This window comes from Malus domestica, chromosome 06 (assembly GCF_042453785.1).
Source record: "Malus domestica chromosome 06, GDT2T_hap1".
Taxonomy (NCBI): Eukaryota; Viridiplantae; Streptophyta; class Magnoliopsida; order Rosales; family Rosaceae; genus Malus; species Malus domestica.
Genome location: NC_091666.1, coordinates 3880603 through 3904894, shown reverse-complemented (window position 1 = coordinate 3904894; position 24292 = coordinate 3880603). Strand labels below are relative to the sequence as shown.

Here is a 24292-nt window from a genome sequence, read left to right as displayed (position 1 = left end):
CCTCTTGAGTTTTGAACTCTTATGAGAAATGCTAAGGAGACTCTCTCAAAAGTGGAACTCTCCATAGATTTTTTGTTACATCATGTTTTGGGCACAATGTTTTATAGTATTTGTACGGAAATTAACGTAATATTGTGAGGTAGCACAAAGTCTATAGAGAGTCGCACTTTTGAGAGAGTTCCCTTAATATTTTTTTTCCAAACAATATTATCTACACTAAGGGGTGGGGAGTGGAATAAGCCTCACCATGGGCTACCAATAATGTAGTTCAAATTTGCCCTTAACAAGAATAAAACATAAGACCTCTCACTTACAAGTGAAGAGAAATATCACTGTACCCTAGTACTAAGTTGCCCTTTAACATTTCTCTTAGATTATTCGATTAAAAGTTGAAATGAACTTAGACAATTTTAATTAATTAGACTTGCAGAAATATCACTGGACCGAGTACTAAGTTGTCATTTAACATTTCTCTTAGATTATTCGATTAAAAGTTGAAATGAACTTAGACAGTTTTAATTAATTAGACTTGCATGTGCCACACACTTTGTGTGCGAACATTTTTTACTTTTGTTCTTAAAATGGGAATGAGAGAGGTTGAGGGAGAACGTGGGAGTGAGAGTGGGAAGAGAGGTTTTTGTTTTTTATTTTTTAATATTAAATTGTATGGTAAAATCACATGTAGGTGAGGCTTAAATAAAAAACAGCAAAATTGGTTTTGTGAAATTACGTGTTAATTACACTAATATCCCCTGACGTTTATCGAGTTTTCACAAAACCTCCTCACGTTTGAGATCTTACACAAACACCCCCTCACATTTTAATTTCCTTTCATATAACCCCTTAAGTCAAAATTTTGCTTTTAAATTTACTAATTTACCCTTAGTAATTACTTGAACCTAATAATTTTTGTTTTATAATTATATAAAAAAATTATAAAACATTAAACACTCAAAAAAATTTGTCTTGAATAACGCACCCACTTTCTTGCATCACTTTTTTTCTTCGAATCCGGATCCTCTTTGTGAAGATTCTAAAGATATGTGAATCATGTACATTCATCGTATATCGTGCAGTTATAAATTATTTTATATTATTTTATATTTAAAATTAAACACAAATAGTAGCTAACAAAATCTGACCGCATGATGCACAATAAACGAACACGATTCACAGATCTCCCTGGAGAGGATCTTGTTGGTTTTTCTTCCTTCCCAATATTTTTTTCTGGAAAAGCCCTCCTCCTCCTTCTCCTCCCATCTATCAATCCAATTTAATTAATTTCCCATTTAATCACTCCAAAAATCTCATAGACATTATTGATTTCTTAAATTTCCCAAAAAAAATCCTCCTCACAATTCTTTCGATATTTCTTGAATTTGGAGTTGCATTCGATCTTTCTTCAAATCCCATCAATTTTTTTTTTCTATCATGCCCTTTTCTTTTGAAGTTGTATCCTCTCAGAGATCGAAGATGTATTTATCTTCTTTGAAGCGGCAGAGAAGCCATGAAAGAAAGGGCAAAGCTGTGGAAGCATTCTGCTTGAAAGATCGTCTGCTCTAACTGATCTGCTCCGATTGTGGTGAGCAGCACCTCTCCTCCTGTTCCTGCTCCGTCGTCTCGTCGAACCACAACTCCAACGTGTTGACAACCAAAGCGATTGTGTGATGAAGTCGTCTATTGAGAGAACTCCAAATGAACGACATCTGACATTAAATTTGTAAAGTATATAAAAGGAGTTGAGCTCCTTGAATTGTAGCAAATCATAATTTACAACAACAACAAAGTCTTTTCCCACTAAGTGGGGTCGGCTATATGAATCCTAGAACGCCATTGCGCTCGGTTCTGTGTCATGTCATCCATTAGATCCAAGTACTCGAAGTCTTTTCTTAGAGTCTCTTCCAAAGTTTTCCTAGGTCTTCCTCTGCCTCTTCGGCCCTGGACCTATGTCCTATAGTCATATCTTCTAACCGAAACGTCAGTAGGCCTTTTTTGTACATTGCCCTTATTCTTGTAGATAGGCACCAAAGTGCTCTTTCGCCACTCATTTGGCATCTTCTTCGTTTTTAAAATCCTATTGAAAAGGTATGTGAGCCATGTTATACCTGTCTCTTTCAAGACTTTCCACACTTCGATCGGTATATCATTTCGGTCCACTGTTTTCTATGCTTCATCTTTTTCAAAGCTACAACCACTTCTTCCTTCCTGATTCGGTGGTAAAATAAGTAGTTTCTACACTCTTTTGAGTTACTCAACTCCCCCAAAGAAGTACTCATTTCATGTCCTTCATTGAAAAGATTATGAAAATAACATCTCTATCTGTCTTTGACCGCGTTCTCTATAGCAAGAACATTTCCATCCTCATTCTTGATGCACCTCACTTGGTTTAGGTCCCTTGTCTTCTTTTCCATTGCTCTAGCTAGTTTATAAATATCCAACTCTCATTCTTTGGTATCTAGTCGCTTATACATATTGTCATAAGCCGCTAGCTTAGCTTCTCTCACAGCTTTATTCGCCTCCTGCTTCGCTATTCTATACCTTTCACCATTTTCATCAGTCATATCCTTGTATAAGGCTTTACAACATTCCTTCTTAGCCTTCACCTTTGTTTGTACCTCCTCATTCCACCACCAAGATTCCTTTTGGTGTGGAGCAAAGCCCTTGGACTTTCCTAATACCTTTTTTGCTACTTTTCGGATACAACTACCCATGGAATCCCACATTTGGCTAGCTTCACCCTCGCTATCCCACACGCATTGAGTGATTACTTTCTCTTTGAAAATGGCTTGTTTTTCTCCTTTTAGATTCCACCATCTAGTCCTTAGGCACTTCCAGGTCTTGTTCTTTTTTCTCTTTCTTTTGATATGTATATCCATCACCAACAAGCGATGTTGATTAGTCAAACTCTTTCCCAATATAACTTTGCAATCCTTACAAGTTATATGATCTTTTTTCCTCATTAGAATAAAACCTATTTGTGTTTTTGACGACCCACTCTTGTAGGTGATCACATGTTCTTCTCTCTTCTTAAAGAAGATGTTGGCTAGAAGAGATCATACGCCATTGCCAAATCCAAGATGGCTTCCTTATCTTCGTTTCTTTCCCCAAAACCATGGCCACCATGAAAACCTCCATAGTTGCATGTCTCCTTACCTACGTGTCATGTCACATCCCAGCCCGGGCCCTCACCACATCCCGAGCTCGACTCCACCATAGCACGATATTATCCGCTTTGGGCCCCGGCCATGCCCTCACGATTTTTTTTTTTGGAACTCACACGAGAACTTCCCAGTGGGTCACCCATCCTAGGAACGTTCTCGCACGAACTCGATTAATTTTGGAGTTCCGATTGAACCTGAAGCCAGTGAGTTCCCAAAATGCCTCGTGCTAGGTAGATATAGGAATATACATATAAAACTTACATGATCTGCTCCCCTAGGCGATGTGGAATGTTACAATCCACCCCCCTTAGGGGCCAGACATCCTCGTCGGCACACATCCGGGCAAGGATTGGCTCTGATACCAAATTGTCACATCTTGGCCCAGGTCCCCACCACATCCCGGGCTCGACTCCACCGTAGCATGATATTGTCTACTTTGGGCCCTGGCCCCGGCCACGCCCTCACGGTTTTGTTTTTGGGAACTCACACGAGAACTTCCCAGTGGGTCACCCATCCTGGGAACGCTCTCGCGCGAACTCGCTTAACTTCGGAGTTCCGATGGAACCCGAAGCCAGTGAGCTTCCAAAAGGCCTCGTGCTAGGTAAAGATGAGAATATACATATAAGGCTTACAGGATCCGCTCCCCTGGGCGATGTGGGATGTTACATATCCATTTAAATCTCCTCATATAAATACCTTCTCCATCTGAGCAATTCCTTGCACCAAGTCTCCAAGATCTTCCCAAAATTTATCCTTCAAACTCATATCCAACCCTACTTGAGGTGCGTACGCACTAATCACATTGATGAGTTCTTGTCCTATTACAATCTTGATTGCCATAATTCTATCTCCTACCATCTTGACATCTACAACATCTTGTGTCAATGTCTTGTCCACGATGATGCCAACACTGTTTCTCGTCTATTTATACTCGGATACCAAGGTTTAAAACTTGAGTTTTCTAGATCCTTTGCCTTAAGACCAACCCACTTAGTTTCTTGTAGGCACATAATACTTATCCTAGTTTCTTGTAGGAACATAATACTTATCCTTCTCCTCACCATAACTTCCACAACTTCCATAGATTTTCCCGTTAAGGTTCCTATATTCCACGTTCCTAAATGCATTCTACTCTCTTAAACTCTACCCTTCTGTCCTAGCTTCTTCACCATCCGCTGTCTAATAGGATCAAAGTACTTCTTTTGTGTGTCCTGTGTAAAGTTGATAGGAGCGTATGCTCCCAAACATCTTTGAGTGGAGTCGTTCAAAAAGAATTTTTTATGACCCCCTTTCTCATTTAACACTGCATCCGGGTGCCGATGAAGATACAGCGACCCTTGCTCACTTATCACTGTGTTTGGGTTACACAGAGCGCCACTTACGAGTGACGCCCTAGTTTTAGCTCGATTTCATTCTGGATTCATTTTCATAAGGATTCAACGTAACCTATGAGTGTCGGCTGTCGACTACCTGACGCCCTCCCCCTCCTTCTTTATCCGGGATTGGGACCGACAATGTAAGATAAACTTACACAGGTGAAGTTAGCAGATCATAATTTACAAAAAAAAAAAAATTACATTAGAGCTCTGCTCCCTTCTACTTCATCTTCTCCATTTGCCATTTCTATTGCTGCTGGCAGGTTGAATAGAGTCCTGAGATTTGTGATTCTATCACAAAGTTTATGAGATAAACGGTGGAGAGAAAGAGAGATTAGGGTTGCTGGGTTCGTGTAAGAGAAGAATGTTTGAAAAGTTTTCTTATTATTAATTAAATATGAAATTCAGATGTTTTAAAGATGTCGTATAAGGTTGTAATTGGCTACAAACACGAGAGTGTAAAATGTGATTTATCTTTCTTAAAGTGTTTAATGTTTTATAATTTTTTTTATATAATTATAAAGTTTTTTTATTAGTTTTAAGTAATTAATAAGGGTAAATTAGTTACTTTATAAACAAAACATTGACTCAAGAGGTTATATGAAAGGAAATTAAAACTTGATGGGGTGTTTGTGTAATGTCTCAAACGTGAGGGGGTTTTGTGAAAATTCAATAAATGTCATGGGGTGTTAATGTAATTAATCTGACCCGTAAAATTACATTATAGCCCATAATTTATTTTTTTATGTGATAGAAGACTAAATAGTCTTTTCATCCTATTTGATTGACAAAGAAAATTTTATTTATAAGTAGTTTAGATTAACAATCCCGAAATAGTTTCAAAATTAGCCGGCCGTTGGGCCCTAACCCATTGGGTTTTATTTATGTTATGAGATGAATTAACTACAAAATTGACCCAATAGACCCACAAACTTTTTGAGTTTTTTTAGTTATGAGATATTTAAAGTACAAAATAGGCCCAAAAGGCCGCCAAACCCGTTATGGCCAAGTTTTGGACGAAGTAAAGGGCATGTGTCTTGATATAAACTCCTACCAGTGAACGTCTTGAAAGCTAGTACAAGAAAATAGCTTAACATTTTTATTAAGTAATGTGTTTTTTTAACAAACAAGATTACCTACACTAAAGAGGAGAAGGTGAGTTTAGCCTCACAATGAGTTAACAATAATGTGGTTCAAATTCGCCTTTGACAAGAATCAAACCTAAAATCTTTCACTTACAAATAAATAGGAATATCATCAGACCGTAGTACTAAGTGGCAGAAAATAAATTAACTTAAATAATAATGATTGTAGCTTTTGAGAAGAAACAACAAACTAGAAAGAAAGAAAAGAAATCTAGACAAGTTCAAGCTTGAGAGAAAAATTCATCTCCTCCACCACAGAATCGGCTCTTCCATTTAGATAAATAGTGGGGTACCTTTTATCCTCCGCCCTTGATATCATTTCTGGTTTTTTTTCCTATCAAATAGATTTTTTTAATAAAGAAAGCTAGTACAAAGTAAAAACCAACTAAAAAGAGATTTCGAAACAACTAAACTTACAACTCGCATAAAGGAATTACAATGAATAAGCCCAAAAGAGACATCATATAGCAATATGTAAACAAAAAACCTTATATATGAAAAAGGAAATAGTCATCTCCACCATACCAACTGCACCACCACTACAGAGTCGCCACCACCTAGAAAAAGGACCAATGAACCAAATGGATGAATGGAAAACAGGGTAGACAAGCCACACATACTCATCTTCTCATAATCATACCAAATAATGCAAATTGCACTTTAAAAGCTATCAACCATTAAGGTGTGTTGCCAGACGCGATTGTCGAAGGAAGCACCCAATGAGTTGAGTAGCAAAAGTAGATGATTGAGGATTCGCAGTAAAGAACGATATTTTGAGAGAGAAAAGACAAATCTGAGACAAAAGGATAAACTGAGACAAAGTTCAAAGAACACTAAATCACAAAACAGTCGAGAACAAGAGATATATTTAAGATTGGGGAAAGACATAATGCGGCGGCTGAGAAAGAAGAAATTTTAGTGATTGGGGTCGGTGGATGAGAAAGAAAAACTTTTAAGATTGGTTTTGAGTGAGAGAATCCGTGAGTGTTTAAAACCATGCTCTCTTGCCATTTGTTTTGCACTTTATTGAATGATCTGGCATCAACCAACCATAGCAGTTGCAACAAGCCTCAAATCCAATAAGCATCTTTTGTCCCACATCGGCGAGACTTCGAAGTGTTTTCTTGTTCATATAGCTTCCACTCCCATCACTTGTGTATGAAAAGAGGAGAGATTGTTGGCATCTCCCCTGACAGGGACGGGAACAGCTTTCGAGCTAACCTGCTACCCCACATACTGTTAAAGCTACCCACCCTTGTGGTAGATCAAAATATACCCAATTTTTGTGTCTTCATCTTTTACACTTTCCAAATTAAAATTCAACCCTTAATTCACTTTATGGTTTGTCCTAAATTCAAATTTATTTTTTTGGTAAAAAGTAACTTTTAATACAATCATAAACCTTACATACAAGCATTGTCCAAATGAAGCTTTAATGAAAAGATTCCGGTACTGTTCATTTTAACGAAAAACTATATTTTTATACTAAAAAATCATCATGTTACTGTTCACTTTACCCTTTATTTTGTCCTTATCGTTAAAACTCAAAGTTTTCAAATCATTTTCATTAGTTTTCCTTTGTCCAAAACTAACATAAAACAACAAGAAAAGGGGCCAAAATTAAAGAAAAAAACACTAAAAGTGCTAAGAAACAGTTAGACCCATAAATCAAAACACAGTAACAGAACCCAGAAGCTCCTACTGCTTTCGCCACTGCCATAGATCTTCCCGATTCGCCCAAATCCTCTTCCACGTCCAAACGACACCTCACCAAATGCCACATCCGACTCCAAAATGCTTCCTAAGCACAACCATAAAGTAAGGATAGCCATCAACCAAACGAGAGAAGCCAACAATCAAGATGAAATCCGTGAGAATCCATGAACGACACTACTGATAAAGGTAAGTAACAAAGAGAAAGTGGGGGTGTTGGAAACACCCGAGCTGGTGAAAACACCAAAGCTCTACACACAATCTCAACATGTTATATGGCTGAAAATCAGAATATGGATGAACAAAAAGGAGGGAAATTGTCAGGGAACAAGAAACATAATAGATCGGTATAACACTCACAACCACTTAGTACTGTGGTATAGTAGTATTCTTCTTAATTTGTAAGTGAAATGTCTTAGGTTCAATTCTCACCAAAGATAAATTTGAGCCATATTATTATTAGCCCATCCTGAGGCTAAACTCATTTTGAGGCTATGAGCCACATTATTACTAGTATTTCTCTTCACTTATTACTAACTCATTATGAGACTAAACTCACCTCGTCTTTTAATGTAATAATATTGTTGGTTTAAGAAGGAGGTGGATTGTCTGCGCTCCCATTTCCATACTCTCTTAATGTCCTCCTGTTTGTGTGGTCACAGTTAAGCCACGTCAACATTTTATATTTCTATTATTTTTTGTTTTATTATTTTTATAAAAAATTAATATAAAATATTAACATGACTTAACTGTGATCACACGTTACAGGGGCATGAGGAGAGTATGAAAATGGAAGGAGAGACAATCCACCTCCGTTTAAGAAACAGAAAGAAAATCACTTCAGGGTTCGTCCTAAATGCAATTGTCTTCAGTTTTAGATAAGGTGCCAAAATATCTAAAGCATCTTCCTTTTACCGAACAATTCTCTCAATCTTAAACAATTCTCTCGATCTCAATGGCTACTAGTGCGGTCCACTGGACTGTGAATTCCTCAGATACAAAGAGACCCATCTTCTTCTCTCCATCTTTTCGACAAATCGCACCCAAAAAATTCAACATTTCTTGCCGCTCCGCCAAGTCTCCTCCCAAATCTCCGCCGGATTTAGCCGAACCCGCCGCCGCCACCACCAAGAAGACGAAGAACAAAGACCCATCTCTATCTTTGTCTGAGCAACTCCGGCCTCTAAGCACAACCACCCTCTCCGACCCTCCTCCGCCAAAAGACCAATCCCAGTTGATATCCAAGCCCAAATCCATCTGGGTTAACCCGGCCAAGCCCAAACGCTCCGTGCTTTCTCTGCAGCGGCAGAAGCGGTCTCTCTACTCTTACAATCCTCAGGTGAGAGATCTGAGGGGGTTTGCCCACAAGCTCAACGACTGTGATGCCACTAAACTTGCCTTCTTGGCCGCCCTTGAAGAAATCCCGCACCCGCCCACCCGAGAAAATGCGCTTTTAATTCTTAACAGCTTGAAGCCATGGCAGAAAACCCACATGTTCTTCAACTGGGTCAAGTCCCAGAATTTGTTTCCCATGGAAACCATATTCTACAATGTCACTATGAAGTCTCTGAGGTTCGGGAGGCAGTTTCAGCTCATCGAAGAGCTCGCGGAGGAGATGATGAGGGACGACATTGAGCTCGATAACATTACGTATTCTACAATAATCACCTGTGCCAAGAGGTCCAAGCTTTTCGACAAGGCGGTGGAGTGGTTTGAGAGGATGTACAAGACCGGTTTGATGCCGGATGAGGTGACTTACTCTGCCATTTTAGATGTTTATGCTAAATTGGGAAAGGTTGAGGAGGTTCTTAGTTTGTATGAGAGGGGAAGAGCTAGTGGCTGGAAACCGGACCCGATTGCATTTGCGGTTTTGGGTAAGATGTTTGGGGAGGCTGGGGATTACGATGGTATTAGGTATGTCTTGCAAGAAATGGCTGCTCTTGGTGTGGAGCCTAATTTGGTTGTGTACAACACTTTGTTAGAGGCAATGGGGAAGGCCGGAAAGCCCGGTTTGGCGAGGAGCTTATTTGAAGAAATGGTGGAAGCGGGGCTAACCCCGAATGAGAAAACATTGACCGCCCTTGTTAAGATATATGGCAAGGCAAGGTGGGCTCGAGATGCTTTGGAATTGTGGGAGCGAATGAGGTCGAATAAGTGGCCTATGGACTTCATTTTGTATAACACATTGTTGAATATGTGTGCTGACCTTGGTTTGGAGGATGAAGCCAAGAAGCTTTTTGACGATATGAAGCAGTCGGAGCATTGTAGGCCGGACAGTTGGAGTTACACTGCAATGCTGAACATCTATGGGAGTGGTGGGAAGGTTGATGAGGCAATGAAATTGTTTGAGGAAATGTCGGAGTTGGGTATCGAGCTCAATGTCATGGGGTGCACTTGTTTGATTCAGGGTTTGGGGAAAGCTAAAAGATTCGGTGATATGGTTCGAGTCTTTGGCGTTGCGGTTGAAAAAGGGGTTAAACCAGATGATAGGCTTTGTGGGTGCTTACTCTCTGTCGTATCCTTGTGTGAAGAAACTGAGGATGAGGATAGGGTGCTTTCCTGTTTGCAGCAGGCTAATCCAAAGTTGGTGACTCTAGTCAAGGTGCTGCAAAATAAGAATATCGGGTTTGACACGATTAAAGATGAGTTCAGGGACGTTATTGGTAGCACCGCGGTTGAATCCCGGAGACCCTTCTGTAATTGCCTGATTGATATATGCCGAAACAAAAACAACCATGAGAGAGCTCATGAGCTGCTCTACTTGGGAACCCTATACGGCTTGTATCCGGGTCTACACAACAAGACTGCAAGGGAGTGGTGTTTGGATGTTAGGTCACTATCCATCGGTGCAGCTCACACTGCACTTGAAGAGTGGATGGGAACGCTCTACAAAATAGTTCAGCGTGAAGAGGCCTTGCCGGAGATGTTCTCCGCTCAAACGGGCAGCGGCACTCACAAATTCTCGCAAGGGCTGTCGCATTCCTTCGGTTCTCATGTGAAGAAATTGGCTGCACCATTTAGACAGAGTGAAGAGAAAGCTGGGTGTTTTGTGGCAACCAGGGAGGATTTAGTGTCATGGGCGCAGTCACAGGCTCCGTCTTCGGCCATCACTACAGCTTAAGTGCTTATATGTTATACTACGTAATGTGAAATGTATCATCTTAAATGTATTCAGGCAACCTATTTGTTTAGGGGTTGCTTGGTTTTCTTCTTGAATTTTTAATTTTTTTTTTTTTTTTTTTAAATTAACCAAGAGATTTAAAGTAATTTAGCTACATTTATCATTTTGAAAACGAAAATGTAGATCTTCGTGAATCAACCGTGTGAGGACTCTCAAAGATATGACCACCAAACACCGTACTTGGACCAAGTAAAGTACCTACGACATAGTTCACTTCTCTGCCGCATTGCAAGACTAAGGGCTAGTTTGGGAGTATCATGTTCTTTTCAAAAGCTACTTCTACTGTGCTGTAAGAATAAACAGTTGTGATATATAAGGTTTCATTAAGTGGCGTGGGATCAATAGGCTTTACGCATTGTGTGGCGCCAATATTCGAGGATATTGATGTTGATATTTGTCAAGCGATTTTAAACGATTGAAAGCGCTTTTTGATAAAATGTTTTAGGAACCAAACCTTAGTAAAAATACAAGTTAATTATGGAAAAAGCGCATAACAGGTGCCTGTAATAGGAAGCACTCCAAGTGCTTTTGGAACCCAAAAGTATTTTATCTAAAAGCGCTTTTAAGCATTTAGAAGCACTTTGCCAAACAAGCCCTCAAATTGTCATTTTGGTACAAGCAACATCCAAAGCCGTAATGTGCAAAATCACATTATTTTTATTTAATTAGTTATAGCCTTCTAACTCTAACTTTGTAGTGCTAATCAGATTTGTAAGGATTAAAAGATTGCCGGAAGAAAACTCTGAAGTCCTATATCAAAAATGCTTTCTGAAGAAGCACTTGTGGGACAAGCGTTAATGTGCAAAATCACAACTTGTATTTCCCTTATTTTCTTTTCCCTCTTGTTGCATGCCATCGAAAGGGTTTTTAGGCAGTAGTATAAAGACCATATTTCTTTGGACACAAAATTGAAAAGGCAAGAGAAAATAATGGTAAAAATTGGAACTCTTGTTACCCGCAACGGTGGAAAACCCACCTTTCAAAACTAGAGATGCTGAGTATTGACAAGGGAATGCTCAAAGTCCAGTAAGTAAATCTGTACCCCACCAATTTACAGACACCATTTTCCGCTCCGGAAAAGAAGAGAAGCGAGAAAGGCACAGATGAAATCGAATGAGCCTTCACCTATGCAATTTTTTCTATTTTTGTTCTTCTTTTAAACAAAAATGAAAGTCTAAAGAAAACGAAATGAAAGGAGAAGATTTTTCTTTTTCCCTCCCTAAAAGAGCACTTCCCAACAACTCCATCTGCAACATCTCACTTTGTCCTCCTCAACCCCAATATTTTGCATCTATTAAGTATTTGGTGATATAAAATATCAGCCTATTAGTTGTATGCTTATGCTGTGAGAGAATAGATAACCCTAATGGACCCATGCAACTGTCAGCAGCAAAGCTTTTCCCTGCTGCTTGCGGAATATCCCTAGCCGAAAAACCGAAATTGCAATATCGCCTGTTTTAGAGAGAATACTGCTTGTGTATTATGTTTCAAAGATACTTTCCTGATGACTTCCAGATTCTTCCTTCGAGCGATATAACCATAACGGTGACGTCGTCATGATACTTCCTGCGATCTCCTTGCGGGATGTCCAGTAATTCATGGAAATCCATTCCTGCAAAACAAAACACTTCAGGTTCAAAGCTTGAAAACCCTAGAAAATTGTGTAGACTAATAATAAAGCATGTCCAAACTAGGCAGACAAATATCAGATAACGAGGAACTAAATGCAGACGATTTTCAGTCCATTAGGGCACAAAATTTCTATTCCAGTTTGATTTACTACATAACCCACCAGGTCAGATATTGGATGATGCCAACGAAAACATACTATCATTTTCATTTCAAGTGTTCAGTAAAGTTTGCTTTCGGCAGGCCAAAAACCTAAAACCTTAGATGGGTAAACTTTAAAGCATCTTCAATGAACTCCTTTCTCCACCAAAACTGATGCTTCAGCTGTATACACACTCCATGCTGATGCTTCAGCCGTACACACTCAATGAAAAGTACTGCAAAGGACTAACAACTACTCAAATCCACACCTAAAAATGCACCAAATATGGACGTATTACCTATATGCATATATCAGCTAATTAAATCTACACCCAAAATGAACCAAGATCCCATTAAAACTTATCTTTTGGAACTGTAAATAGCATTGTAAACAGCAGTCCATCAATGAAACCGTAAATAATTCAGTTCAAACTTCACCAAACTTATCCCAGAAGTCTTACTCCTACAAATGAAAACTATATATTTATTTTCTTCAAATGAAAATGAATGTAACTTTCTGTTAAGGGAAACGAATTGTACGTCTTATTCTATTAACCTCCAGAAGGGGAGGAAGAATCACTCCGTGCTCCCACATTCCTAGGCAGGGGTGCAAATAATAGTCATTGTGGCAGTGTCATTAGCATTCTTGCAGAGTTGTGCATAGATCCTTATGGAAAGCGTATAATATTGCCTTCCGCAACCCCAACCATGAAATACCTTAACTAATCAAATGAATCCACGTATAGGAAATAGGTTGTCACAGCACAAAGTATAACAGCTAGCTAAATCTGATGCCTACCAGGGGTGTAAATGAGCCGAGCCAAGTACACAGGTGCTCAAGCTCGACTTGGTTAATATTATGCAATCTCAAGCTCGGCTCAACTGATATTATCACGTAAACATATGCACAAGCTTGGCTTGAATGATTTTTTCAAGTTCACGCTCGGTTCATCTGTAAAGTCAACTCGATCTTTTGCGTGGTTAAACTTAATGAAAATTGGAAATTAATATAAATAAATAAACATAATTACTAAACACTGAATATTATTTTTGAAGGATTACTTGCCATAATAAACTGCAAATAATAAGCTAAAGACTTTTGAAGTGACTGCATGTCCAAGACAAAAAAAAAAAAAAAACAAGATACAAGCTTATGAGCCGAAAATAGCAAAAGCTCAAGCTGGACTCATTTTTCTAACGAGCCTACTATTTTGCTCAAGCTCAGCTCATTTCACTTGCGAACCTAGCTTGAGCGAGCCAAAACAGACCGAACATGAGTCGAACTCAAACAGTTCAAACTGGTTTACAACCCTAACGCGTACTATATTTTAAGGAAATTGCTTTAAGCCAAAATTACAGTTCATTCAGAGTACTTACACATTCGAAAGAATTGCAGTAGTTTTTGTAACATCAATAGTTTCAAAGTAATTATCTGATAAAATTCATATGTTTTCATATGGAAAATTTGGTAAAACGTCAGTGAGATTTTAGTTTGGGTACTGAAATTTCCATGCAGCTTTCTACATGTGATCTGAAAAGTTCAAGCAGAAGTTGAATATGAACAAGTAGAACAAAGAAGAAGGCCTCCTTCTCTGTGTTGAAAACTTTTTTCAATCATAATCTGTTGAAAATTTGACTCTGGATTCAGCTCTAGAACCCAAATTAGATGAATGTTTGGGCAAAGATGGGATTTGGTTAACAATGTCGTTGGGGTTTGTTACAATTACTAGTTTAGGCCACGTTACAAATGTAGGCCTTATCACTTAAAATTTCCCATTTTAAAGGTAGACTTTGCTCTTTCTTTGTTTCATAGATAATTCTGTAAACCTGGACTACCGAAATATCTACAACTGCCGATAATTTCATCCTTGAATTAGGCAAGGCTAAAAACCCATGAAGCCAGTGCAGTTTTTTTTGTAAATTATCTACTTAATTTAATACGTAACTATTTCCAATCCTAAAGAGTAGTGCCTGCATCCAACATTCTAACACCTTCCTACTAAGTCTTGCATTATTCTTGCCATGAACAATTCAAACTAAGAGGAAAAAGAACACCAAAAGTACGTATATACAATTTGCACTATATAAGAGGCAATAGAAACGGAGAAAATTACCAGCTTTCTTTGCAGCACGGAAAAGAAGCTCCTCTATCAGGTGTTGTGCAGGGTCTCCATCTGGAAACTTCTCCATAAAATTCTCAACATGTGAAACTACTTCCTGATTGCTAAAATACTGATACAAACCGTCTGATGACAGGATTAAGAACTGATCACTAGGGCAGAGTCTATGGTGCCGAAGAGAAGGCAAACATGATATGTATGGTGCGGTACCTATGTACTCATTTCGAAACATTTCCAATAACGTGTCATTCCACTTGGGCTGCACAACAAAAGAAAATCACATTATTACCTATTGAACACACTGGACTGTGCATCCATATGTACTTGTACATGATGAGCTTCATGCAGCAGGAAAAACACAAAATCATAAGTAACTTTAACAATTTTTCCTGAAGATTCTAGTTTTGATTGATTACAGCGAAAAAAAAATTGACATATACAGAAACGTATTATACTTACATTGGTAATAAACTTATGTATATGATTTCTTGTTAAAAGAGAAAAAATATGTACAAATTGGAGTTGACCGTTACACAACTTGGGACACTTGAAACTCTATGTCAATAATTAGGGGACATGGTTAGGTCATTCCTTTATTATACAAGTAATGTCATGCCGTAACCTTCCAATAGATGTGTGATAATCATGCACAGCTATGGATGTTAAGAAAAGATGGCCTCATCCTAAAAAGGAAAATATGCTCATTGGTACTTGCAAGATTAAAGCTAACAATTTTACTTCAGATTCTCAAATAGTATATGAATAAGTATCTCCAAGCCAAACCATGCAAAAATTGAACTTCAACAGGATAGTTAACAATACTGTACTTATACCTGTTTCAGAAATCCAGCCCCAAACGCTCTGGTAACTTTAAGACGACCTTTCACTCTATCATTGACAATACAATGTTTGTCGTCTGGGTGTTCATTTTTTATTCTTGTTACTTCCTGCACAACAAAAAATAAAAAACTGTTGAAAAACTAAAAACAAGAGTCTGAGCTAAGATGCATAAAACAATACGACTCATAAACTAACCGAGGAAAATGCCAATAATAGTTACCAGAGGATAGTATGTATGGATGGGAAAGAGAAGGAATAATACAAAGAAGAATAACCAAACATCATCACCAATAAGAAGACAAAAACGAGTGTCCAAGTGCATTATTATTGTGAGAAGTAACTGTCTGGAATGGCGGTGAAAAGATCCAGCAGGGCATTGACAGAAAACACTTCATAATTATCAGGACGCACACATCAGCCGCACATCCACAAGGTGATATTAAACATTGAAGAACTGGCACAAGAAAAAGATACATTCACGGAAGCTTCCACATATCATCCCACTCCATTAAAGGAATCGAACATGAAGGCAAATGAAAAGACAACCTATAAAGACAGGACAAGGAAAAGGAAGCTTCTTCCACTCTTTAAGCCTTTTGTCCCCGTCCACGGAATGGACAGATTGATTAGGGCAAGTGTACAAAATCAGGTTCAACCAATGGATGATTCAACCGTAGTAGGCTTATTGAAACAGTTGAAACATGATTTGATAATTGCAATTCCTAGATAGTTTTTCTTTAGAGTCTAGACCACATCATAAATAATGACAAAAAACAAATTTTAGAATGCACCTCCATTATAATTAACTTCATTTAATTAATATTTTCATAATATATTTCTTTCAAAGAATTACTGATGATATTTTAAATACTGGTTAGATTTCTTATAAATTAATTCCTCGAGTTTGCCACTACATTTTCCCAACACTTTAAGAAACACCAGAAGCTTAAGAAAGAACAAGAACCTTAAGTTTGCCTTCACATCAGAGCCGTGTGGCATTTTCTAAAAATAAAAACTTGAATACATATTTAGCTAAGTATTACACAATCTAAGGGGAACAAAAATATAAAGTAAAAAAAAGTTGATATCTAGCTCTAGCTGTCAGAAGACTACAACCGGCATGAATTACATGGCCAAGAAGTGTGCTTCAACTAGTAAAGATTTATCTCACCAACTTTTCATACAGAAACAGAGAAATTCTATGTCCAAGATGCATCACCACGAGATTAAATTGTGAAGCATGCTGCTTCAAAAATGTTAACGACAGCAACTCAAGAACCAAGAGACCATGGAAAACAACCAAGTAATTGAGCGTTTGCATATCAAAAAGTTTCTGATATTGATGCGGGATTCATTAGAAAAATTAATACTTAAACACACCACATACATCCAGGAAAATACTCACAACCAAGTAGGTATTCATTCATAACCGTTCCAACAATATGAGAACTAAAGCTACAGCTACATACATGAGAAGCAGAGAACTTACTTCTTCAATGCTCGTGCTGTGATCAGTGGACAGCTGCAATGCAGTCAATCGCATTGCTTGAGTAGGTGCCTTGCTGGCCACAGCTGAGGATGACTCAGTTATATCCTCAGCGTTCAACCCATTGTCCTTGTGCCCTGTCAAAGCACTGCTTGAATCACCTTCCTCGGACTCATACTGGGCAACAATGGCCCGACTATCCCCCAAATTCATCACATACACATCCTCATCCCTCATTAGCACAACCAACAAACACGACCCCATCAATGCAAGTTCTGGATTCGTATCATGAACCTTATCGGTCATCTCTAAATACGCTTCCTCTGTCACATGTAAAGCCCTTGACAATGCACTCAACACCAACTCGTGATCTACCGGGCCCTCCTTCATCTTCCTGCCAGTTGGAGCAGACCTCTCCTCCACTCTATTCTCAACCTCAACCTTTTCTTTATCCTCCAAACCAAACCTCCATGGAAACAATTTCCTACTATGACCCTGACCTTCCTTGTGCTTAGTCAAGCCTTGTTTCAATTTCGACAGCAAAAGCCACCGCCTACTCACTGCAGAACCCGAACCCTCATTGCTCACTGTAACTGCGTCATCAACAGAAAATGCAAACCTCTCGGAACCCGAAAGGTCAAGCCCCTCTTCAGCCTCAGCCTCTGCCAGCAATTCCCAAAGCCGCCGCCTCCTGACACCCTCAGATTGAAACGTCACTCTCTTTTCCCGATCAGCTTCGGGCAAGGGGTTAGAATCTGAATTCGATTCATTTTTGGTTTGGACCTCTACAACTACTTCACTCTCTGAAGCTACATTTGGTGCTGGGTCACTGTTATTGGCTTTTTCGGCTTCCGGAGCTTGATCATCGTCATCAACCACCCAAAACAAACCCTGAAGCTCATTGTAAAATGCACGGTAGAGATTACCCATCAGAAATTCCGGAGCATCAGGGCCATTAAACCCATCGTAAATCCCAACAAACAGCCACCCCTGCTCTTCCGATACAACCACATGTACACGATCCTCCCCGGCTTTGCCAAGAGCCCACTGGACATTGCTCTCGCTCTTGGGCTCAGGCTCCACCCCGATCGACGGTGGGCTGTCCTTCCGGCCGACGAAATTGAGCACCGGAACAACCCAGGGCCGCTGCTTCTTCTCCGAGAAATTCCGATACAACGCCTTCCCAATCCCCGAAATGCCCTTCTTCCGCCTCTTCTTCACGTAAAGCCCACCGAGCGGCGCCGAGAAGTGATCCCGCCCGTCGGGCCCGGCTGGGTTGGCGTTCGGGTCGAGGGGACCCGAGAGGGCACCGCTACCTAATGGGCCAGAGAGGAAGAAGCCCGGCCGCTCCATTGGACCCGAGGGATCTCGCTCGCCGCCACGTGGCACGGGCTGAAGAGGCAAGGCGCTAAACGACGACGTACTCTCAAAACCATTGACTAGACTCCCCCTGACGCCACCCCCGCAGCCGCCGAGAACGCTCTCAGTGGCATCGTCGTAAATATTGTCAAGCTGGAGGACAGTTCTGGGAGTAGCGCTATTGGCACTGACGGAAGCCCCGGAGATGGCTTTGAACCCGGTTTCGTGCAATCCGGGTCGGGTTCTGGAGCCGGATTCGTGAGGAGGCGAGAACCGGAGGGAGTTGGAAGGGGAAATGAAGCGATCCGACTGAGTAGGAGAGAGGAAGCGAGCTGAGTTGCGGACGTAGCAGAAAGAGTGGCCTAGGGTTTCGTCCAGGGGCTCGGACGCCGCGAACACAACGTCGTTGTGGTCCGGCTGGTGGTGGTTGGTCCGGTGAACCGGCCGGAAGCAGTCGGAGAGGGTGGAGACTCCACTCCCCATCACATTTGAGTCGCGTCCAGCGGTTTGGCTACCGAGAAAATTGTCCCCTACACGATTTTCCGGCAAAGCTCAACAACCCAAATAACACCATTAGAAAAAACGAAAAAAAAACAAAAAAAGAAAGAAGCAGAGAGAGAAGAGAGAGAAAGGGCGAGAAAATAAACAGAGAGAGAAGGAGAGTGGCAGTGATTTTATATTAGACTGGCCGACCTCGTTTTTGTAGAGAGAGAAAGACGACTTTCTCTCTCTAAAACCAATTTGTGATTTTTTTGAATTTAAATCTTTTGTTGTTGGCTGCAGTTGTTGGCTCTTGGTTGACGGTTACACCTGGTTTGGAGTACCTGCCACGTCGGAAGACACGTGGAACTACGGTGGTTTCCCGATTGGCGACTGGGGCGTAGTTTTCGGTCGGACTATTTGTCCCTCCCTCCGGATTGGCCTTGGGGAAGGAAGGAAAGAAGGAGGGAGGACAGAAAGCGGTGGTGGGAGGGAGTAGGACTGTTCAGCGTTCAGTCACTCACTCTCTGCAGGGTCAATGTTGAAGAAAACCGAGGTCGGATTAAAAAGGTTTGTCTTATAGGGGTGCTCTTGTCCTTTTCGCTGTTTGGATTATCGGACACCCTGTGACTTTAGACCCCGAGCCCAAGGCCCAATCTGGGTTGACCACCACCTTTCTGTTTTATCTCAAAGTACCATTATGCCCCTGGGACTATCCTCATCATGTTGTTGTGGAATATTCAAAACACAGATGAGCAATGTATGTGTTACGTTGTTGCGGAATTCGGATGCATTAACTATTTAATGATGTGACAACGATTTCAGTTTCACAAATATGCACGCATGTTTTAGGAAATATTTTTACCCACGGCGTTCAAGTGTTGGTCAAGCTCATACTTACCGAATCAGTGTAATTCGAAGGGGATGCAACGATGGTTCTTGCTGCATTACAAACTTAAACAGTAGACGTCGCTTCTTCGTTGGGACATGTGGTGAATGATGCTCGTCATTTATGCGTTCAATTTCTCATATAAAACTCACTCATACCCGACGGGAGGCAAACAAGGTTGCTCACAGACTAGCGCGACTCGGTCTAACTTTATATAAACGAATAATTTGGTTTGATGAACCCCTTGATGTAAATCTTCTTTTAGAGGATAGTAACACTTTGTAATTTGTTAGTGCGGAAAGTTTTTTTTTCCTTTGACCTGGTTAAAATTTCTGGCAAGATTTTTATCGAGATCCATTTAAATGCATCTTATCCTTTCATATATTCGTAATTTTTTCGTCGTATGAATGAATATCGTACTTGTTGCTAAAAAAACAACACACATGCCTTGGAATTAATTGATTAGAACAAAGTCGTATCTATCTAAAACTTATCTTGTAGTCAATGGTCGGTGTGCACGATTTTTATGGTAACCTACTTCAATCAAATCTAATTCAACTTTCTTGTAATTTCAAACATATTCATTCACCTGTTTTGATTTTAATTGTTCTTAAAATTAAAACATAGAGGTATATGTGCTGTTTTTTCTTAAGATGGATCAATATACATCATCAATGAGCTCCTCCTTCAATGTACAGAAGAGTTATCTCATAGTTTTCTCTAAATTCTTAACCCTACTCACAATTCATGGAGTGCGACGGTTGCTAGGAAACAAAATTACGCTTCATTAATAAAGGATAAGTGGAGATCTTAGATTCTTATCTTGTGAATTAGCCATACTTGCTGACATACAGGCTAAGGGTTTACTCTCGATTAGATCCCCATGCTTTCTTGCGTGGGTCTCTAAGAGCATTTCTAATAGAAGATGCAAAATATCTTTGAATGAATCTTTCAAATTTTTTGTTGGTCAGAAAAGCTCTCAAATGACCAAATTTTAAGGTAATTAAAAATACTCATATCTTGGCCGAAAATTTTAAATGAAAATGTAAATTTACATCTTTAGGTTATGGGCCCCACTAGGTAGTATGTGTATAATTTCTTGAATTAAAAGTTCAACATGAGTTGATATAGAATCTTTCATAAACCTATTTCATTGTCATTTCGTAAGAATATACAACAATACGTTAAGGAGAAGGTTTCATCTTCCCCAACACAGAATCAGAAACAACAAAGAAGACACATATGACAGTTACAAGGAAGATCACGATCATACGAGTAGCCAACCCAACAATAATTCCGTACATGCCTGAATTGAAATGAGTAAAAAAAAAAAAAACATGACTCATCAATAGGCTATGTCATTGCAATAACGAAACGTAATACGTGGGTAAAGGCCAAACAAATATAAAATTCATCTTTTAGTTGTGATGTTTCACAAATTTTTTTTTTAATTCGCGTGGTAGTTGTTTTATTACTATTGTTCATTCTACAAACAAAATGCTTTACTAGTCAAAGCAACAAAGCCAAAAGTCAAAATTTAGATTCATCAAACGATAGTAAATAGGGGATGGTGAGCATTACCACTACTAGACAATGGTGAGAAAAAATGCACCTTATGTTTTATGTATAGTGCAAACAGCACATTCCGTGGTGTTGCTGGAACGAGAGTTGTCAGCAGAATCGTTGGAATTTGAATGGGGTGCAATGATGGTTCTTGCTGCACTAAAACTTAATACAGCTAATGACACTTCTTCGGTGAGACATGTGGTGAATGATGCTCACCATTTTATGCGTTCAATTTCCCAACCAAAACTCACCCGGTGAGAGACAAACAAGGTTGCTCAAAGACTGGTCCGACTGGGTCTAACTTTATATCAACGAATAATTTGGCTTGAGGAACCTCTTAATGTAATCACATATCTTCTTTTGGAGAATAGTACAACTTTGTAATTTGTTAGTGTGAGATCCTTTTTTTCCTTCGACTGGTTGAAATACCCAACAAATTTTTTTATCAATGCCCATTTAAATGCAACCTATCCTCCCATATGTACATAATTTTTTCGTTGTATGATTGAATATAGTACTTGCTCTTAAAAAAACAACACTTACACTTTGAAATTAACTAATTTGAACATGGTCGTATTTATCGTGTAGTCAATGGTCAATGTACATGATTGTAATGGTAACCTACTCCAATCAATTCTTATTCAACTTTCTTGTAATTTCAAACATATTCATTCACCTATTTTGATTTTAATTTTCATTAAAATAAAAATATAAAAGTATAAGTACTTTTTTTTGTTGAGTTGGACCAAATACCATATCAATGAGTCCTCCTTCAACGCACAGAAGAGTTATATCATAATTTTCTCTAAATCCTTAGTCCTACTCAATATTCGTGGAGTGCGACGTTTGTTAGGAAACAAATTACGCTTTAGTATGAATTAGTGAAAGATCTTCGATTCTTATCTTGTGAATTAGTCATACTTGTTGACCTATAAGCTAATGGTTTACTCCAAATTAGATCCCTATACTTCTTGCATCAGTCTCTAAGAGCATCTTTAATAGAAGATGCAAAATGTCTTGGAATGAGTTTTTCACGAAATAAGAACCTAAGATCTGTGGGATGTTTCAAGAAGCATCAAAGCAAATATATCGAAATTTTATTCTCATATGAAGCATCCCATAATTTTTTAAGTCCTGGAGAAGTTCAATTCTCTATTTAAGAGAGAAAAGGAGGTTGGACGGAAGTCACAATAATACAATGATAAAATACTTGATTAGCCCTAGCTTGAATCACATCTATTTTGCCATAGTAACCATAAGCATAAGTGGTGTTCACCAATATATTATGGCATGGTCTTCCCAACGCCACAAGAGCTCGACAATTGTTGTCAATAATGCTCCGCCCTTTGAAAATATAGTTGTACATATAGAATGCATACTTTATGTTAAAATATTTTTTGCACTCAACCACGGCCGGTGAGTTATCCAAATGCGCCAATGTTGGAACTGCGCAGCTCACTAAAAGCAAAATGACCACAATTGGAAACATGTTTAATCCGGCCATAAAGTAGGAAAGAACAAGTAACTTTTGATTTTCTCAGATAATGATCACTTGGATGTAGTTGAACTTTAAGGCGAGGGATGAGGAAAATGTATGAGTCATTAGTAAAATAAAAACCGCGTTTTCTTTTAAAACAGTCAAAACAACATATTTAACTTACATGGGGTATCAAATACGAGAGTTTCTAAGTTTGTTGTTTATTTGGTATGATAAAAACAACTTACAAGATGTACTTAATTATTTGAATCTTAAGGATCACATAACTATTGACCAGGTTATTACAATAATTTCGAAAATCGTGAATCTTTTGCACGTCGTGGTTGCGACTACCATAAACGTCTGCATATCATTGTGTGAAAAAGATAAGACAAGCTGGAAAAAGAAAACGACTAGCATTGGTTTTTCAACAGTAAATAGACCAACATATTTTTCCGAGTATTATTGTTTCTTTTGTATCATAAGAAATGGTAACATAAGAGATGAAATTTGTTAAGAAACGAAGAATTGTTGAAGTACAAAAATTATGTAAAGGAGTACCCCTTTTTGATAAAAATGATGCATCAATAAGTAGTGTCGTTGCAATAACAAAAAGTAATACATGGGTAAAGGGCGAACAAACATAAAATTAATCTATTAGTTGTGATGTTTCACGAACTTTTCTAAATTGGCGTAGTAATTGTTTTATTTCTATTGTTCATTCCACAAACATAAAATAAATGCTTTACATGTAAAGCAACACAGTGAAGTCATATTAAAGTATCAAAGCAAATATGTAAAAAAATTATTCTAACTCATGAAACATCCTATTATTTTTTTAGCCCTAGAGAAGTTCAATAATCTGTTTAAGAGAGGGAGGAAGGAGGCGGGAAGGAAGTCACAATAATATAATGACTAAATACTTGGTCAGTTATGGCCTGAATCACATCTTTTTAATTGGGATCCCAAATTTATATCTCACCCATTGAAATTAGGTGGCATTTCTTTTTTCAAGTTTTCAACCGATTATATTATGACGCTTGTGTTTTGGCCTATATTCCTGACACATTGAAAATTTGCCCTCCCAATGACGATGGTAGACTGAACTTAAGGCTTGTACGTAATTTTGATTTTCAATTTTAACATTTTGTTACATGTACACTACGAAATTATGACAATTTAGTTCCGGCCGTTAGATTTATTGCAAAAAAAATTCATTAAACGATGACATATCATGTGCGAACTGCAAAGCCTAGGTTTTTTTAGCTTACATGGCACAAAATTTAAAAATGAATTCAAATTTTCATTCCCAAATAGAAATTATATTAAAATGGTTGTTTTATTTGCACTCTACATATTGTTAAATACACCATACATTTTTTTTAACAAACGATAATATCTACATTACGGGGGTGGGGAAGTGGCTAAGCCTCACAAAGAACTAGCCACAATAATATAGTTCAAATGTGCATTTGGCGCAAATCGAATCTAAAATCTCTCACTTACAAGTGAAGAAGAATACAACAGTACCACTAGATCGTAATACTAAGTGACTATACCCCATATACTTTTAGCAGAACGTTTTTGCAGTAAGGGCCTCGACTCTGCCTCAGTTATGCTAAAAATTGATCAACCAAAGCAGCATCATCTATTTTTACCTTAAAAAAAAAAAAGTAGCATCATCTACTTCCCTTTGATACCAAAGTCCATTTTTTTTAACAATTGGAAA

General features: G+C 38.7%; 2 protein-coding genes and 1 non-coding gene across 4 annotated transcripts; 2 read left to right on the top strand and 1 right to left on the bottom strand.

The window, feature by feature from the left end:
- Positions 1 to 6836: 6836 nt before the first annotated feature.
- On the top strand, positions 6837 to 6967 carry LOC114825713 (U6atac minor spliceosomal RNA). Its single transcript, XR_003774544.1, has one exon. It is a non-coding gene; the product is annotated as a U6atac minor spliceosomal RNA (small nuclear RNA).
- Positions 6968 to 8196: 1229 nt separating this feature from the next.
- On the top strand, positions 8197 to 10611 carry LOC103436875 (pentatricopeptide repeat-containing protein At5g46580, chloroplastic-like). Its single transcript, XM_008375328.4, has one exon. It carries the CDS (start codon positions 8351 to 8353, stop codon positions 10514 to 10516), a length of 2166 nt encoding a protein of 721 aa, XP_008373550.3. The 5' UTR covers positions 8197 to 8350; the 3' UTR covers positions 10517 to 10611.
- Positions 10612 to 11506: 895 nt separating this feature from the next.
- LOC103436874 (protein phosphatase 2C 29) lies at positions 11507 to 19184 on the bottom strand. Of its 2 annotated transcripts, XM_008375327.4 has the most exons (5): positions 18845 to 19184; positions 16796 to 18681; positions 15300 to 15413; positions 14461 to 14725; positions 11507 to 12188 (listed from the first exon to the last, which is right to left on the bottom strand). In XM_008375327.4, the coding sequence occupies exons 2-5, from the start codon at positions 18632 to 18634 to the stop codon at positions 12064 to 12066; spliced, it is 2343 nt and encodes a 780-aa protein (XP_008373549.1). In that variant the 5' UTR covers positions 18635 to 18681; positions 18845 to 19184; the 3' UTR covers positions 11507 to 12063. The 2 variants fall into 2 exon arrangements, with proteins under 2 accessions (XP_008373549.1, XP_008373546.1); XM_008375324.4 differs by having other exon boundaries at positions 16796 to 19184.
- Between the last annotated feature and the right edge of the window lie 5108 nt (positions 19185 to 24292).

What these genes read in the sequence shown, in the direction of transcription:
- LOC103436875 (XM_008375328.4), top strand. Translation starts at nt 8,351, where the DNA reads ATGGCTACTAGTGCGGTCCACTGGACTGTGAATTCCTCAGATACAAAG.
- LOC103436874 (XM_008375324.4), bottom strand. Translation starts at nt 18,634, where the DNA reads ATGGGGAGTGGAGTCTCCACCCTCTCCGACTGCTTCCGGCCGGTTCAC. An exon ending in ACAGCACGAGCATTGAAGAA is followed by an intron (nt 15,414 to 16,795) that starts GTAAGTTCTCTG and finishes TTTGTTGTGCAG; the next exon opens with GAAGTAACAAGAATAAAAAA. An exon ending in CCGTGCTGCAAAGAAAGCTG is followed by an intron (nt 12,189 to 14,460) that starts GTAATTTTCTCC and finishes TTTGTTTTGCAG; the next exon opens with GAATGGATTTCCATGAATTA.